This window comes from Rhipicephalus microplus, chromosome 9 (genome assembly GCF_043290135.1).
Source record: "Rhipicephalus microplus isolate Deutch F79 chromosome 9, USDA_Rmic, whole genome shotgun sequence".
NCBI lineage: Eukaryota > Metazoa > Arthropoda > Arachnida > Ixodida > Ixodidae > Rhipicephalus > Rhipicephalus microplus.
The window spans coordinates 129,974,286-129,993,341 of NC_134708.1; the positions used below are offsets into that span (position 1 = coordinate 129,974,286).

General features: G+C 50.1%; 1 protein-coding gene across 1 annotated transcript; it reads left to right on the top strand.

Moving 5' to 3' along the window:
• Positions 1 to 2,534: 2,534 nt before the first annotated feature.
• On the top strand, positions 2,535 to 3,878 carry LOC142772348 (uncharacterized). The gene has a single exon (XM_075874543.1). The coding sequence runs from the start codon at positions 2,535 to 2,537 to the stop codon at positions 3,876 to 3,878; it is 1,344 nt and encodes a 447-aa protein (XP_075730658.1).
• Positions 3,879 to 19,056: the final 15,178 nt, after the last annotated feature.

Consider the following 19,056-nt stretch of genomic DNA (forward strand, 5'->3'; position numbering starts at 1 on the left):
GCCAATTCTCCAGGGTGGCTTGGTTCCAATAATCTAAGGAGCATAATTATCAAGATTAACATATGTATTATTTCAAGTACCGCATGTTTTGCTACACACTTGTAACTCCTTGCCACAGTCACATTTTTCTTGGCCAAGTGCTTCAGAAAATTGGGAAATTTCAACTCGTTTTTCTGACCCAAGGTAGCTGCCATTTTGTTTATCCCCACATGTGTACGAGCACTCATGAAACCTGAAACGACTCCCACAAGTTGCATGCATATACGAAATGTGTTAGAAAAAATAATGTTTTTCACACTTTCACTGCTTGTGGTACTACATTTTAAGCATTGCTTCCCTCAAACTACTCCCCTCTACTGGCAATACAGAGTGCCAATTGTTTCTTTCATTTTTGGAAAGCTTCCTGGAACGCGCTAATGGCCTGCAAGTATCTTCTTGTATTGTCCAGGACCTTCTGTATTGTTTGGAAATGGCACCTGTCAATGTAGTTTATGTTTGGAATAAAGAAAATAAATTGAAATATCATCACATTAACCTATTCTAACACCCACTTCGTCAGCAATTTCTCCAACAGTCAATAGAGATATCCTCAAATCACTGCACGAACTCTCAACGTGGTCATTACCTGTTTATGTACAATGTCGTCCAGGCTTGGCATCATTATCGATCTACATTATGTCATTATCAGAATGCTTGAACCACTCATAGCACTGAGTACAAATCCTATAATGCTCCCCGTATGCTTGATAAAGCAACCAAGTCTTTATGGGAAAGTTTTGCCAAATTTTAGCTGTACTTCACACACACACACACATCATTCTTCCAGCTCTTTGCCATTTGGGCACTAATTCAAAGAAAAGCTAGTCCATGTACTCACTTTAGCGGCTGTAGCGTGCAAACCAAAGGTCAGAGTGAAACAGGGCTAATGACAGTTTTGGTTGAAACCTGCCACTACGTGGAATTAGTAGCTGCAGCCCACTCCTCCTGGTAGGTGGCGAGCTATCAGGAAAGCTCAATACTTTTTACAGCGAAAGCTGTTATGTCATCACAACTTGGGTCACGTGCTGTTGTCCGCCACCGCCACCGGTGTCCCTAACCACATCGCTTGAAAATAAACCTAGCACCAATGACACAGTAGGGCTCGAACCTGGGTCCTCTGGGTGCCAGCCCAGTATTCCACCACTGAGCCACACCGGTGCTTAGGACTTGTTGGCAAACTTGCCTTAGACAGGCTTAATGTCGGAAAAGCAATTGCGTTAATACGACTTACAAAGCGTTTTAAAACAGCAAAAGAACAACCAGTCGCCGCACAATGCGAATAGTGTAATGGGGGGGGGGGGGGGGGTCATCCAATACTCCAACCAATTACAAAAGTTTGTTCTTGTTCCCCTATTAACTGTGGCACATACCCACTTCAGCTACTATTCCTCATCGTCCTCAGCCACCGTGCATGAACAATTGGCTCAAAATTCCTTGCAAGTGTTGAGCGGATACACGCTTCTCAGAAAAATGACGAAAAATAGCATAGTGAATGTCGACTTACTACCCAAGAAATTATATTATTAGTACCCTAGTGGGTATCATGCATCTTTGCTTGCAGTAGTTACCCAATGAGTGTTCTGAAAGGCTTTGAAAGGCCGCTCTTTTAGTTTTTGCTGTGACTGTGCTCCGTCTTCTGTGCAGGCCTAGCGTATTGTTTAACGCAATTCATACGTCTTGTTGCATCACTCCATATTAGCAGTAGATACCAGCAAATCATCACCATTCATCAATTTTGGGTTATTATTTTATGGACACTCTAGGTCAAAGGCTTCTGCCAATAATATGCAACTAACCCTATTCTCTGGGAGCTGGTTTCACTTTATGTGAGTGAACTTTCAAATTTCGTGAATTTATCGACCCGCTGCCATCCTTGCCTATGGCATTCATCCCTTGGTATCTATACTGTAGCTCTAACGGACCTGTGGTTAGCTGTCCTGCACAATGTTGAACACAAATAACTTCTCAAGTGCAGTTAGATTAGCAGAGTTATTTCAAGATTGGGAAAACTTCGAGTGGAATATAATTGACCTTAGAGATATTAAAACTAGAAAGGCACATACAGCACTAATGGGCACACTGCTACAGAGGGCTTTTCGATAAAACAGTGTGGCATGGGGTTTCTATTTCACAAAAACATTGCCGGAAACATTCAAGAATTGCATATTGTCGTGGACGCAGCCACAAGGAGATGGCGCTATGCGTACCGCATCACGTGGCGCGCGGGACGATTCGGCGCAGCAGATCGCTGGTGCGAGTGTGTGCGACCGTGTCTGTCGAGCTAACATTTAGCCGCGCTAGCACGCATGGTTTAATCCAATCCTTTGACCATTAAACAGTTGTCGTTATCCGTCAGCTCGTTCGTGTTCTCAGTTCCCGACCACGACATGGTGGCTGCGGTGGGATGCGTGGAAGACACGACAAGGCAGTGAAGAGGGCACCGGACAAGTAGGCCTAACAAACGCCGGCATCGAACCCGGAACTTTGCAGCACCCATGGCAACGCCTATAGTGCCCATAGCTCAGCCTGCAACCCCGCTCAACCCTTTCTTCGTCGAACTGCCGGAAAAGCTTGACTTTCGGCGACCCGAGGAGTGGAAGCGGTGGTTTACACGATGGGAAAGGTACCGCGTCATCTCAGGTTTGAAGAAACGAGACGACGAAACCCAGGTGAACACACTCATTTACGCGATGGGCCGTGAAGCAGAAGATGTCCTGGCATCCCTCAAACTTTCTGACGCTGAGAAACTCAACTACGACGCGGTAACACGAGCGTTCGCGAAACATTTCGTGCCGCGGACGAACGTGATATACGAGCGGGCGAAGTTCAACAGCCGGAAGCAAGAAGCGCATGAGTCAGTCGACGCGTTCGTAACCGAACTCTACCGACTGGCCGAAACCTACGAGTACGGAGATCTCAAAGAAGAATTGATCCGCGACAGGCTCGTGGTCGGCCTTGCAGACACGCAGCTAAGCGAGAAGCTGAAACTTAACGCCGAGATGACTCTTGAAGCCGCCGTCACCGCTGCACGCAACTCTAAAACGTTCAAGCTGCAGCAAAAAGATCTACGGCCGCAGCAACAGGCGCCTGCGGCTGTTGACGCCATGCGTGGATGTTCAAAGAGAAAAGGAAAGCCAAATCAGCGCTCTCAAAAAACACAGCGCGACCAAACTGCGCCGAGGTGCAAGTGGTGTGGCTCAACAACGCACCCCCCCCCCCCCCCATCACGCACTATGTGCCCGACAAACGGGAAAATATGCAGTGCCTGCGGCAAAAGGGGACACTTTGCCGCCGTGTGCTTATCTGCCTCTGCGAGGAAGAAAAAGAGCACCCACCAAGCTGTTTTGGAAGAGGTTTACTTGGGTCAATTGACCGATCAACGGGACTCTGGACCGTGGAAGACTTACGTTACAGTAAATGGCTTGCCAATGAACTTCAAAGTAGACACCGGGGCAGATGTTACCGCTATACCTACAAGTCTCTACAACGAACAAGTCATGGGCAACCTGAAGCAGGCCAAGAAACAGCTGCTGGGACCCGGCCGGACCGAAATCGCAACAATAGGTCTGTTTAGCGCAACCTTGTGCTGGAATGGCCGAGAGTGTCAAGAAGAAATTTACGTGATCGACAAGTTACACGATGCACTTCTCGGACGTCCAGCAATCAAATCATCGGAAATCTTTCCAAGCCTCCTCGAAGTCACAGCGTCAACAAGCAAGGTCAGTGACCCTGCTAACATTCTCTGCCACTACCCCAACTTGACTACAGGCCTGGGCCTTTTCAAGACAGAATACAAGATAATATTGTCACAAAGGCACAGGCACGCAGGTACAAAATAGGGCGTTTACTTTCGCAACCCAAGGGCCAGAAAAGCGAACACCAGAGCACGCGCACACAGATCTACTTCGTTGTCCTCTTCAGATGCTGGCTACTATAGTTGCCAGCCTACCTTGCGTCAATTCCCCCCTTTCAAGAGAGACCGTCCCGGTCGATTGACTGAGATGCTAGAGGTGGCCATGAAAGAAAAAAAATGATCACGTCAATGAAAAAAAAGCCCTCGCTGTTGTGGATAATAAGGAAAAAGTTCGAAGTGTTCATAAGTCGCGGGCGTGGTACGGTTTCATCCGTACTACATGGACTACTTCTGGACGTGGACGTCTTCGGTTTAAACTGGTGTCGGAGCTTTGGGGAACTACCTCGTAATTCACGTCACTGAGGCAGCGCACAACTTCGTAAGGGCCAAAGTAGCGCCGCAATAGCTTCTCCGAAAGCCCACGATGTCGAACTGGTGTCCACACCCATACATAGTCACCTGGTTGATAGTGGACGCTCCTTCGGCCTTGGTTGTAACGGCGAGCGTCGATATCTTGCTGCGCGCGAATGCTGTTCCGTGCAAGCTGGCGGGCTCCCTCGGCTTTCTCAACGAAGTCGTCAACGCTGTCATTTCCGCTGTTGTCCTGGTCTACGGGGAGCATAGCGTCTAACGGTGTTGTGACGCGACGGCCATAAACAAGCTCGAATGGTGTTAGGTCTGTGGTCTCTTGCACAGCGGTGTTACAGGCAAACGTGACGTACGGCAAAATTTCATCCCACGTTTTGTGCTCTACATCAACATACATAGATAGCATGTCGGCCAATGTTTTGTTTAACCTCTCCGTCAAGCCGTTTGTTTGGGGATGATAAGCTGTTGTTTTCCGGTGGTTGGTGTGCGTCAGCTTGGTGACTTGTTGCAATAACTCTGCCGTAAATGCTGCTCCGCGATCGGTTATGATAACAGCAGGTGCACCATGGCGCAAAACAATGTCGTGGACAAAGAATCTGGCGACTTCAACTGCAGTTCCCTTTGGCACAGCTTTGGTTTCTGCATAGCGAGTCAGATAGTCGGTCGCGACAATTATCCACTTATTTTCTGAGGATGACGTAGGGAAGGGACCAAGAAGATCCATTCCTACTTGCTGAAATGGTGCTCGAGGTGGATCTAAAGGTTGGAGGAAACCGGCGGGCTTTGCGAGTGGAACTTTACGCCTCTGACAGTCACAGCAGGTGCGGACATAGCGCTGAACGGACGAATACAGCTGTGGCCAGTAGTACTTCTGTCGGATGCGCGCTAATGTCCTAGCAAAGCCTAAGTGACCGGCCGAAGGATCGTCGTGGCACGCCTGCAAAACTTCCTCACGCAGTGCCATTGGAACGGCGAGGAGGAAAGTTTCTTGGCTGCTCTCAAGATTTCTCTTGTAGAGAACATTGTTCCGCAGGCAATACGTAGTCAAACCACGCGAGAGTCGGCGTGGGACGATAACGTCTTCTCCTTGAAGATGCTGGATGACAGGAAGTAGCTCAGTGTCCTCACGTTGAAGCTCAGCCATCCGCACCACATCGACGATGCCAAGAAACGGTAAATCTTGTTCAGTGTCAGATGACGTCGGGGAAATAGGAGCACGAGACAGGCAGTCAGCATCTGTATGCTTATGTCCTGATCGGTAGACCACCGTTATGTCGTACTCTTGAAGGCGGAGGCTCCAGCGGGCAAGGCGGCCTGATGGATCCCGTAGATTGGCAAGCCAACAGAGCGAATGGTGGTCACTGACCGCTCGAAATGGCCGGCCGTATAGGTAGGGTCGAAACTTGCTAATGGCCCGAACGACTGCTAGGCACTCTTTTTCGGTGGTAGAGTAATTAGCCTCTGCTTTTGTGAGACTGCGGCTCGCGTAAGCGATCACACGCTCTGCGCCGTTCTGCCATTGAACTAGAATGGCTCCGATTCCCACGTTGCTGGCGTCTGTGTGGATCTCGGTGTCGGCAGTGTCGTCGAAATGTGCCAGCACTGGAGCTGCCTGCAGTCGATTGCGCAGCTCTACGAAGGCTTGTTGTTGTTCTTCCGTCCATACGAAAGGTACATCTGGCCGTGCCAGTCTTGTAAGAGGTTCCGCAATTTTCGAAAATCCTTCGACAAAACGGCGGTAGTACGCACAGAGTCCGAGGAATCGCTGAACAGTCTTTTTGTCTCCAGGACGAGGGAAATCGGCAACGGCAGCCAACTTCTCCGGATCTGGTCGAACACCCCCCGGGCTAACCACGTGGCTGAGGAACTTTAGTTCTTGATAGCCGAAGTAGCACTTTTCGGGCTTGATGGTAAGGTTCGCTCTCCTTATTGCAGTGAGGACACTTTTTAGCCTTGAAATATGCTCGTCAAATGTGGTTGAAAACACAACGACATCATCCAAGTATACAAGACACGTCTGCCACTTTAGTCCAGCTAGTACAGTATCCATCATGCGTTGAAACGTGGCGGGAGCGGAACAGAGACCGAAAGGCAGCACTTTAAATTCATACAGCCCGTCAGGCGTCACGAACGCGGTTTTCTCACGGTCGCCCTCGTGAACTTCAATTTGCCAGTACCCTGACTTGAGATCTAGTGATGTGAAGAACTGGGCGTGACGTAGACGGTCTAAGGCGTCATCAATCCGTGGCAGGGGGTAAACGTCGCGTTTCGCGACTTTGTTAAGCCATCGATAGTCGGCGCAAAAGCGTAGTGTGTTGTCTTTTTTCTTTACTAAGACAACAGGTGACGCCCACGGACTTGTCGAGGGTTGGATGACGTCATCATTCAGCATTTCTTGAACTTGACGCTTAATCACCTCTCTTTCCTTCGGGGACACACGGTATGGATGTTGGCGAAGAAGCCGCGCCGACTCCTCGGTAACAATGCGGTGTTTTGTAACGGTGGTACGCTGAACTTTCGATGCTGTGGAGAAGCAGTCCGAGAATTCCCTCACAAGGTTTAGCAGGCGCTCTTTTCGTGAATCTGGCAAGTCTGGATTAACGTGAATGCGGCTTCCCAGGTCAGCACAAGCTTTTGCATGCGGTGAAGTCGTATCCAATGTGCCGATATCGAAAAAGTCGGCAATTTCACTGAGGAAAGCGACAGTAGCCCCTCTAGGAACGTGCTGAAACTCATTGCTGAAGTTGGTCAGCAGAACTCGAGAGCGTTTATTCTCTAACCGAAGAAGGCATCGGGCTATGCATATGTTTCGTTTGAGCAGCAGTGGGATATTTGCCTCAGCAATACCTTCATAGTCGTTGAATTCGTCAAAAACGTCGCAGGCTACCAAGGTGAACACGCTACTCTTCGGCGGTAACGTGACGTCATCGTCAACAATTCTCAAAGCATTGACGTAACTGCCGTGAGGGTTGTGCGCTAAAGCGTGTGCCGTAGAAAACGTCACTTGTGACTGTTGCAAATCAATCACGGCTCCATTATCACGCAGAAAGTCCAGTCCGAGAATTAGGTCCCTCGAGCAACTCGGCAGTATTACAAAATCTCCGAGATACGTAAATACGTGAATACTGACTCGCGCTGTGCACCGCCCCACCGGAGTAAGAAGATGGCCTCCTGCCGTACGTATCTGCGACCCAGCCCACTGGGTAGAAACCTTCTTCAGCCTGCAGGCAAGACCCATGCTCATAACAGAAGTGTCTGCTCCAGTGTCAATTAGCGCCATTACTTCTTCGTCGTCCACAGTTACCGCAATGTTTGATGTCACCACTTTTCGCATCACGTTTGACTGCGTCTGTACATCTTTTTGCTGCTGTTGCTGTCGTCGTAGTGGAGGATCTTCCGTAGAGTCAGCGTCAGCGGCCTCACCTCCGGAGGTCGCTGAACTCAGTTTTCCCGACTTGCAGGACTGGGTGAACGGCGTCTTGGAGCGCCGCGTGAATAGGCTGGGCTCGGTGACCTGTAGCGAGCAAGCGACGACGAGCGAGGCTCTTGTGACCGATGTTCGATACTGCGACGATTCGAGATGAAACTCTCTATTTCCTGTGGTCGCTCGCCAGGTCGTGGACGAGGGGCATTAGGCGAAAATCCACGGAGACCCACACGACGGTATGGACATGTTCGGTAGACGTGTCCGGCTTCCCCGCAGTGGAAGCAAAGGGGCCTGTGGTCGGGTGTACGCCAGATGTCACTCTTTCTTGGTCTTGCTTCGGCGAACAACGGTGAGCTGCGAGGGCGGAAGCCTACCTCCATTTGCTGAGCGTGTCACTCATTGGGGTAAAATACGCTGGTGGAACAGCACGATGGAGGACGTCGCACTGCTTCCGCGTAGCTCATCTCGACGCAGTGCCTCTGTTGTGGCGCCTCGGATGGTTGGGGAGCGTGAACGGCTTGCCGTAGCTCGGTGCGTACCATCTCCGCAATGGAGAGCTGCTCTGCAGGAGAAGCAGTCACCTGCATCTTTTGTAGCTCTTCCTTAATGAGAGCTCTGATAAGCTCTCGCAACGCGCTGATGTCATTGCCGAGAGTGACAGAAGTGACCTCACTTGGGTTTACGCCACGATTATACTGTCTGGCACGCTGTTGAAGGGCCCTCTCCATGGCAGTGGCTTCCTCATGGAACTCCGCAAGTGTCGCAGGCGGGTTTCGAATCAGGCCGGCAAAAATCTCTTCTTTAACACCACGCATTAGGTGGCGAACTTTCTTGGATTCGGACATAGAGGGCTCCGCACGCTTGAAAAGCCGATCCATGTCCTCTACGTAGGTCGTCACCCTTTCGTTAGGGCCTTGAACCCTTGCCTCTATAGCACGCTCCGCTGTCTCTTTCCTGTCCTCTCGGGCAAATGCCTTGAGGAACTGCCGTTGAAACTCATCCCATGACGTAAGCGCTGCTTCATGGTTCTCAAACCACGTTTTCGCGGAGTCCTCCAGGAAGCAGTACACATAGCGTAGCTTACGCTCTGGGGTCCAATCGTTGATGACGGCGACCCGGTTGAAATGCTCGAGCCAGTCGTCGGCATCTTCGAAAGCAGCTCCGTGAAATGTCTTCGGCGTCTTGGGCTGGTTGATAACCAGGTGCGCTGGTGCTGGCGCGGTGACGTTAGGCGGTGTTTGATTCATAGTCCTCTGACGTTCAGGCAGCAAACCGTGCTGTGGCTCGAGTCCCTGGAGACGACGGCTGGAACGTACGTGCACAGGGGTAAGCTCGGCTGAGATACTCGATGGACTTGCGTCAGGGGTGCTCTCAGGCGACTGTATCATCTACCGTACCCAGCACCTCCACCAGAAAATGTCACAAAGACACAGGCACGCAGGTACAAAATAGGGCGTTTACTTTCGCAACCCAAGGGCCAGAAAAGCGAACACCAGAGCACGCGCACACAGATCTACTTCGTTGTCCTCTTCAGATGCTGGCTACTATGGTTGCCAGCCTACCTTGCGTCAATATTACTCCCCGATGCCAAGCCGAGTGCTATTACGTATCCGCGGCGAGTACCCCTACCCATGCTGCCTAGGGTGAAACGTGAGTTCGAGAGAATGGAGAACCTCGGCGTCATCAGAAAGGTTGACGAGGCCACAGAGTGGTGCGCACCTATGGTAGTCGCGAAAAAGAGAGGAGGCGAGCTTCGAATCTGTGTTGACTTCGGAGGATTAAACAAGAACATTCTGCAGAAACGAGTCGTAATGCCCACTGTCGACGAATGTTTGGCCAGACTTGCCGGAGCTACATGGTTCAGCAAGCTTGATGCAAGGGCTGGTTATTGGCAAGCTCCGCTAGCACCCGAGTCCCAGAAGTACACTACATTTCTGACGCCATCCGACAGGTTTCAGTTCCTCCGATTGCCTTTTGGAATTTCGACAGCACCCGAGTTTTTCGAGAGAGAAATGCTAAGAGTTCTAGAAGGCATCAAAGGCCAAGCATGTCTACAAGACGACATTATAGTGTTTGGCCCCTCAAGGGAAGAACATGATGCACGACTGCACAAAGTACTGCAGCGCCTGCAAGAAGCTGGCATCACCTTGAACGCAAAAAAATGCGTACTACATCAGCAGTCAGTGAGATTCCTGGGATACATTGTGTCGGCGAATGGTATCAGTGCCGACCCTGAAAAGGTCAACGCACTGTGTCACCTAGCAGAGCCTACAGATGTAACAGAGGTGAGGTCCTTCTTGGGAATGGCCAACCACTTGGCCAAGCTTCTCCCGGGGCTTTCGCAGCTCACAAAACCGTTGCGTGACTTGCTCCACAGCGACGCCGAATGGTGCTGGGACAAGCCACAGCAAGAAAGTTTCAACGCTGTCAAGAAAGCATTGACAAGGACTCCAGTGCTTACTCACTACGACCCTTGTAGTCATCACACTGTGCCGGAAGATGCATCGTCGTATGGTCTTGGAGCAGTCCTCCTTCAAGAGACAGCGGGTCGGAGGCTTCTAGTTGCCTATGTCTCAAGATCCCTCTCTGACACGGAGACGCGATATGCGCAAATAGAGAAAGAAGCACTGGCAGTAACATGGGCCTGCGAGCATTTCCGCTCCTATCTGCTTGGTCTGCAGTTTCACGTGGAAACTGATCACAAGCCACTGGTGCCACTGCTGTCATCAAGCCGCCTGGACGAACTTAGTCCCCGTCTGCAACGGTTCCGTATGAGACTCCTCGAGTTCGATTACACCATTGCCCGCATCCCAAGCAAGGAAATGCATACAGCCAATGTGCTCTCAAGGAAACCGCAGAAGGAAACGGACAACAGCAGCCCAAGGAGCCTCAGCAAGGTCATCGTAGAACATGAAATTCTCGCAATGAAACTTCTGCCAGCTTCCCACGATATGCTTGAAAATATGAAGGCAGCACAAGAGAATGATCATGTTCTAGCAAGAGTTAGGGACTACTGCACGACGTCGTGGCCCAAAGAAGTGGCACTACCTCCGGACGTGCAGAAGTATTCAGAATTTGCCCATGAACTGACACAAGTGGATGGAATTTCGCTCAAAGGCAACCGCATTGTGATTCCACCAAGCATGCAAAGTGGTGTGCTAGAGCACTTACATGCCGGTCATCAGGGCGTTGGGAGATGTAGGGCTCGAGCCTCTCAATCGGTGTGGTGGCCAGGCATTAACCAGCACATCCAAAGTTATGTGTCAAGACGCCCTGTCTGTCAACAACACCGTAAACCACACGCCGAGCCCATGATACTCTCCCCACTTCCCAAACACCCATGGGAAGCAATACGAATCGATCACTTCTCTGTGGATGGAGTTAACTACCTCGTGGTTGTGGACTACTACTCACGTTTCTTTGAAATCAAGAAGTTGAAGCGTACCACCACAGAGAACATAACTCAGGCACTGAGTCAGATTTTCGCGCGCTTTGGGGCACCGGCTATCATACGATCAGACAATGGCCCTCAGTTTGCTTCGGCACAGTTCAAAGCGTTTTTCAAGCAATGGGGATCAAGTCACGTAACCAGCAGCCCCTACTTCCCTCTGAACAACGGCGTGGTAGAAAGAACAGTTCAGACTGCTAAACAGCTGATCAAGAAATCGCCAAACATCCACAAGGCTCTGCTCGTGCATAGAGACACGCCAGCGAAGGAAGGATTCACACCAGCGGAACTCCTCATGGGAAGGCGCCTAAGAACTGACGTGCCCGTGGCACCACACATGCTGAGGCCACGGTGGAGCACCGTATAATTTACAAAACGAAACGAAGCCTACAGGATCAAGCAGGGGCAACAATATAACCGGAGACATAGGACCTTAGCAAGAGATCCCATTCAACCGCAGACAGCCGTCCGCATTCTGTCTGGTGCTCCAATAACAGGGACGGTCATTGGGCCAGCTCACACGCCTCGTTCATATGTGGTGAGCACACCTGGAGGTCTCACAAGACGCACCAGCAAACATCTCCAGCCGCTACAACCTGTGGCGACAACAAGAAGCGGACGAACCGTGAGAGCTCCGAGTCGGCTTGACCTGTGACGAGCAGGAGGGCCACTTCAAAGAAGAGGAGGTGTCGTGGACGCAGCCACAAGGAGATGGCGCTATGCTGTCACAAAACGAGCGCTCAAAAAAAGGGCACCGCCAAACTCTCGCGACGAAACGCCGGAGTGACGCCGCGAGGTACACGAACAAAAAAAGAACAAGCATCCAAAGACTCCCCGGGCACGCGTCCCTCTCCCCTCGGAAGCGTAGGTTCGCCAACGAACCTCCTCACCCCACATCGGCGGCCGAGCAAGCCCTCGAAATTTCTAGATGGCAAGAGGCGTGGTGATGCCGGGTTGAGTCATCCGTCGCGGACACCGTCTCGCGCTTTCCCCCAGCCTTCGCTGCGCATCGCGCCGACGAAATGATCAGAACTTTCTGGAATCTCGCGCGGAAGGTATTTAATCGAGCAGCCGAGATGAGAGATCAGGAGAAGACGGAAGTTGTAGTAAGACGGTAAGTCGGGCCAGTTGGTTAGGATCCATCGTGAACTTTCTTACAGCGCAACACCAGAAAAAATACAGGACAGGGAAGGAGTAGAACAGAAAGAAAAGACGGCGCCGTCTTTTCTTTCTGTTTTACTCCTTCCCTGTAAAATTGAATTGCTGCACAAACTTGAAGAAAAAACAAGAGAGACAGGAAAGAGTGCAGTCTTTCTGCACTCTTTCCTGTCTCTCTTGTTTTTTCTTCAAGTTTGTGCAGCAATTCAATTTTTCAAGTATGAACCAACTAGTCTGCAAAAAAGTATTCCTTCCCTGTCCTGTATTTTTTCTGGTGTTGCGCTGTAAGAAAGTTCACGATGAAGACGGAAGTTAGCGCCAGAGCGCGTAGGGATTCCGCCGTGTAGTCGGCGACGGTTTTGTCCGTAGAGACAAAGTAGGAGAAGATGAGTTCCACCTGAGGGGTGACGACTCGAGCTACAGGCAAGAGTGTGTGTTTACTGCTATCGAGCGAAGACGCGTGGCAACAGCTGCGTGTGTGAAGCCGACGTGTTTCCGGCAAAGAAGTTTGAAGCTTGGAGAGTGGCCAATTGAAGACGCGAGGTTTCATGGAAGAGAAACTTCGGCGAGGTTTCCTGGAAGAGAAACTTCGGGGGCAGCGGAACGACAACTACGCTGGACTTTGAGTGAGTGATTCTCGGAAGAGTAACATCCAGACTTTTGTTCCAAGAACTTTGGACTGAATAGGTTTTCTATCTCTTTAGTCTTTAAGTGTCTTGGTTGTTCAATGCATGCGACTGCATTGTAGTGCGTATTGTTGTCTGTGTCCGTTGTTTCGAGTGAGGTTGATTGTACTGTGTAGTACGTTGTTTGATTGGTGACATATTGTACTCAACTATTGTGGAGTGTGCATACTTGTGTATTGTTTTTGATCTGCCATTTTTGAGAATATAATTTTTGTTTTGTTTATCAACTCTCGGCTCTGACTTGTTCTTTGGGCCACAGCCGGCATCCGCTGGCGCACCAAAAAGGACCACTTCTAAATTGTCCACGCTTTCGTGGTGCGGTTCGGGGGGGCGATACTTCGGCCCTTGGAATTAGCCCGGCGATCGCCTCCATAATTAGCGGGACCTGTGACAACTAATCTGGCGTCCACGTCAGGACCTTTTGGTTCACAGTGTGTCCAAAGTAGTGAGAAAGAGCCTCGAGTTGTTGATAGTGCTACCGGAACGGTTTTTGTGTGTTGCTCGGTGTTCTCGTTAACGAGTGCAGGAGAGTGTTCCGATAGACTGATTTAGGCAGATATTTTTGCACGCGGCAAGGTTTTATTTGCGAGTTGCGAGACACAATGGATCTCGAAAAGTTAGTCGCTATTGGTGAGAAGATGGGTCTTTCGGGCGCCGAACTACGGAAGTGGGTCACCCAGAAGGAAAAAGAAGAAAAAGAGAGGGCCAAAGAAGAAAAGGCAGCTGAGCTGGAAAAAGAAAGGTTGGCGGTCGAAAGAGCCAAAGCGGAAAAAGAAGTTGAGCTGGAGAGAGAGAGGTTGGCAGCTGAGAGAGCCAAGGAAGAAAAAGCAGCTGAGTTGGAAAGAGAAAGGTTGGCAGCTGAGAGAGCCAAGGAAGAAAAAACAGCTGAGTTGGAACGAGAGAGGTTGGCAGCTGAAAGGGTGAGAGAAGAAAGAGAAGCAAAGGAGCGACAGGTGAAAGAAGAAAGGGAGGCAAAAGAGCGACAGCTGAAGGAAGAAAGAGAGCAGCAATTGAAGTTGGAGCTGGAGAGAGAAAAGTTGGCAGCCGAAAGGGCGAGAGAAGCAAGAGAGGCGGAGATGGCTGAAAGGGAACGGCAGCGGCAGCACGAGATGGAACTCGAGCGGCTCCGTTTGCAACAGCGAAGTGAAACTCCGGTCCAAGCTAGAGTTGAAAGCAGCGAACGGGAGGATCACGGCTTCCGCTTGAACCCAAGCAAGCTGCTCGTAGCGTTTGATGAAAGAAAGGACGATCTTGATGCGTACCTTCACAGATTTTAGACGATTGCAAGGAGCCAAAATTGGCCGGAACATCAATGGGCAACTGCTTTGAGTACTTGCTTGAGCGGTGAAGCGCTCAGTGTGTATGGTAGGCTGACGCCGACCGATGCAGCCAACTATGCAAAGGTGAAAGCTGCTTTGCTGAAGCGATTTAGATTTACTGTGGAAGGATTCCGGGACAGATTTCGGACAGGAAAGCCAGCTGATGGTGAGTCGGTTACGCAGTATGCCTCCCGACTTTGCCATTATTTCGACAGATGGATTGAACTTTCAGAGACAGCGCAGGAGTACGATGAGCTTAGAGAGCTCCTAATTAAAGAACAATTTTATTTTATTTTTATTTTATTTAATAATACTGTCAACCCTCGCTTGAGGGTCATAACAGGGAGGGAGTACAATATGAGTAGAAAAACAGAACACCACTAAGCAATAAACACAGGAAAACAGAATGGGCAGTACTTCAACCATTACCAAAATAAGCATCAATTTCTCTGTCAAAAGTTTGCACATCGGTACTATTAATAACATGTTGGGGTAAAGAATTCCATTGTTCTATAGCGTCCGGGAAAAATGACCACCGAAAGATGTCAGTGCGAGTGCTAAAAGGTTCAATGGGGGCATCATGATTCAATCTAGTGCTACGTTTTCCAGGAAGGCGTATGTACTCGTCTTTAGGTATTTTGAATATCCCTTGGATTATACGAAATAATGTTTTAAGTTTTTGTTTCCGTCTTCGAATTTCCAGTGATTCTAAATTGCATGAATTTCTTACTGGTTGCCACCCAAGCCTGTCGCTGTACTTGAAAGAGAGGAGAGCTAAGTCACTTGAAGACATGCTTGAATTAGCTGATCAATTCTTGGAAGCGCAAGGTGGCACTAATTTGGCCAAGGTCAAGAAGGAGTGTCCCGAAGATTCGAAGAAATCGGCTCCCGAAGAAAAGAAGCGTGCACCGGAGAGCATTCCGCGATGTTTTCTGTGTAACCGAGGGGGTCACCGTGCTAACCACTGCCGAACTAACTTCACGAGCCCCACGGCTGTAAAATGTTTCAAATGTGGTCAGACTGGGCACAAGGCAGACGCATGTCGTAACGGAGCGAGTCAAACTCACCAAGTATCCTGTGCACAAGTGGCACCAAAAACCGTTGATGACGTCACCGATGGATTCGTAGAGTTGAAAAATGGGGAAAAAATCCCTATTGTGGGTGCTGTAATGACAAAACAGCAAACAGGTGCTACGAAGGGAATGCCTTTGATGGCTGGAAAAGTGGCGGGAAGGCGTGTAGACGTTTTAAGAGACACTGGGTGCTCCACTGTTATAGTACGAAGAGACCTAGTCCGCGACAACGAACTCACGGGCCAGACCAGCCTGATTTACACCGTCGACCGTTCGGCCATGAGGCTGCCTGAGGCCAAGGTCAAGATCGAGACGCCCTTCTACAGTGGAACTGTTTCTGCCTTCTGCATGGATGATCCATTGTATGACGTAGTCGTAGGGAACATCGAGGGCGCCCGTTCGCCGGACCAACCCGAACCACTGGAAGAGGACCCAGAAATCGATCCACCAGATTGCAAACCCTCACGACCAACCAGCCACGGCCGACGAGGACGTAGTCGCAGTTGCGACCCGAGCACAGACCAAAGCCCAGTCGAAGCCATTACAGCCCCTCCCTGCACCCAATTCCGAGGAGGACCCGAGCTTCAGCTATGCCGAGGAACAAATCCAGGACGAGTCGTTAATACCCTGCTTTGCGCAAATCGACAAGGATCTCAGATGTCGTAATAGTAAATGCGCGATAATGTTCAAGCAGGAAGATGGACTGCTCTACAGGTACTATACGGAGAGGAGTGGTCGACGGATACGACAGCTCTTGGTGCCGAAGAACCGCCGAGAGGCTGTTATGAAGCTAGCCCACGATGGGATAATGGCTGGGCACCTGGGAGCCGAGAACACCAAGGACAGAATTCAGGAAGAATTCTTCTGGCCCGGTGTCACAGCCGACGTGAAACGGTTTGTGGCGTCTTGCGATATCTGCCAGCGACCTGTGCCAAAAGGAAGGGTGCCACACGTGTCACTCGGCCAGTCCCCCGTCATAGGCATCCCCTTTAAAAGGGTAGCTATTGATATAGTAGGCCCTATCCGACCTCCATCTGGTCAAGGAAACCGCTATATCCTGACTCTCGTCGCTTGCGCCACGCGCTACCCGGAGGCAGTTGCACTACCTGGAATAGAGACCGAACGAGTCGCAGAGGCCCTCGTTGAGATGTTCTCCCGTTTTGGTGTACCGAGGGAAATCCTAAGTGATCGGGGCTCGAATTTTACGTGGAGTTAATGAAGGAAGTGGCACGACTTCTATCGGTGCGCCAACTCCATACCACCCCTTACCACCCGATGGCCAACGGGATGGCGGAAAAATTTAATGGCAGCCTGAAGACTATGCTTAAACGAATGTGTGCGGAGAAACCAAAAAACTGGGACAAATTCCTCGGTCCGTTGCTGTTTGCGTACAGAGAGGTTCCCCAGGCAAGTCTCGGGTTTTCACCGTTCGAGCTACTGTACGGCCGACATGTCCGGGGACCCCTGGCGATCTTAAAGGAAGTCTGGACGAACCAAGAGCTGGACGATGAGCTGAAGACAACCTACCAGTACGTATTGGATCTCCGAAATCGTATAGAAGAGACGTGCCGCCTAGCTCACGAAGAACTCCAAAGGGCGGGAGCACGCTACGCTAAGCACTACAATCGAAAATCAAGGGATAGAATATTCCAACCAGGGGATAAGGTTCTCATCTTGCTCCCAACTGACAAAAATAATCTCTTGCTGCATTGGAAAGGGCCCTTCGAAGTGCAGGCGACAATTGGGGACTTCGATTACTCCATAAAGACGCCGAGCGGGCGAAAATTTTCCATGCCAATTTGCTGAAGAAGTATGCGGAGCGGGAAACGAACCGAGATGCGCCGCATCAATGCCAAGTCATCGTAGGGGTTATTGACAATGGAGATGAACAGGAACTACCGGTGCCGGAGTTCGTGCAGACAGAAGGGATTACTGACGTCAAGATCTGCCCAAGTTTGACGGACCAACAAAAGTAGGCGTTGGAGAAAACCATGACAGCGCACTCTAAAATATTTTCGAATGTCCCGGGCAAGACAGATTGGGTGGAGTGCCACCTCGAGACAGTGACGGAGTCCCCAGTCCACGTCAAACAGTACCCGTTACCTTTTGCTACGACTAAAGACATCGAGGCCGAGGTACAGCAAATGAAAACACTGGGCATAATTGAAGTCTCGAAATCGCCCTATAATTCCCCAGTGTTGCTTGTGGACAAACCGGACAAAACCAAGCGGTTTGTAGTCGATTTCCGGCGCCTGAACAACCTTATAATAGCAGATGCAGAGCCCATGCCTAGAGCAGATGCCGTTTTTTCCAGTGCCACAAACAAAAGATACTTCTCTAAGTTAGATTTTGTTAAGGGCTACTGGCAAATCCCACTCTCCCAGCAGTCGAAACCTAAGACTGCGTTTTCGACAAAATCCGGTCTCTACCAGTTTTGCTACATGCCTTTCGGGATCAAAACAGCACCCGCCGTGTTGGCCCGGCTGATGCGACTCGTCACTGAGGGAATCCCGGGCGTTGAACATTACTACGACGACGTACTCATAACAAGCACGACCTGGGAGGAACACCTATGCACTCTCAGACAACTCTTCGCTCGAATTCAGGCTGCCGGGTCGACCGTGAGACCGAGCAAGTGTGAGTTGGGAATGAATGGGACTGATTTCCTTGGTCATCAGATTGGACAAAACATGCTTGCTTCATTGGGAAAGACTCTCAACAAAATCCAAGCTGCACCCGCCCCAAAGACGAAGCGACAGGTACGCGCTTTTCTCGGGTTGACCAGCTATTACCGGGAGTTCATTCCAAACTATGCCGAGATCAGTGCCCCTGTCACAGAACTGATCAAGAAGGGTGAAAGCAACTTAGTAAAACGGACGACGACACACGAGAAAGCATTTGCGAAACTCAAGGAATGCATCTCGAACCCTCCCGTGCTCCGCCTCCCAGACTTAACCAAGGAATTCATCCTCCGCACCGACGCTTCCGACACCAGCCTCGGGGCTGTGCTCTTGCAGTCACACGAAGGGACCCTCCATCCTATAGCATACGCCAGTCACAAACTACTTCCCCGGGAATCATCCTACAGCACCATCGAAAGAGAATGTCTAGCCCTGGTGTGGGGGATACAGAAGTTTAATATTTATTTCTACGGAGTTCCTTTCTTGGTCCAAACTGACCACCAGCATCTCCAATACATAAAACAGGCTAAACAGCTCAACAGCAAAGTGTTGAGGTGGAGCTTGCTTCTGCAAGAGTATCAATTCCGAGTCGAGCACATCAAGGGAAGCGAGAACGTTGGTGCCAACTACCTTAGCCGAGTTTGAATGTTTTGGAAAGGTCTGACAGCAGTGAATGCAATAGGCTGTGTTGTTATTGTGTTATCCGGTGTCGAGCAAATCAAAATGTTTGTTATGGTGATGTGATGTATAACATTGTATAATGGTTGTAATGAAAGAACTTTGTACGTTTGTATTGTCTGGAATATGTGATGGAGTGTTGTACTCATGCACCGGTGGTTATATTTCATGTGTTGTGAGATTGAATTACCATGTACAATTGTATTGAGTGATCTATTGTGAATGTGACGTGTCATGAGCGACGGACTATGTTACAGTCTTTGAGAGTGTGGGGACTGTTCGCGCTCGTTTGTGTGGTTTTGAATATTATGAGATAATATTCTTA

Bases quoted from the DNA above. Each gene is read 5' to 3' on its own strand.
- LOC142772348 (XM_075874543.1), top strand. From the start codon at position 2,535: ATGGCAACGCCTATAGTGCCCATAGCTCAGCCTGCAACCCCGCTCAAC.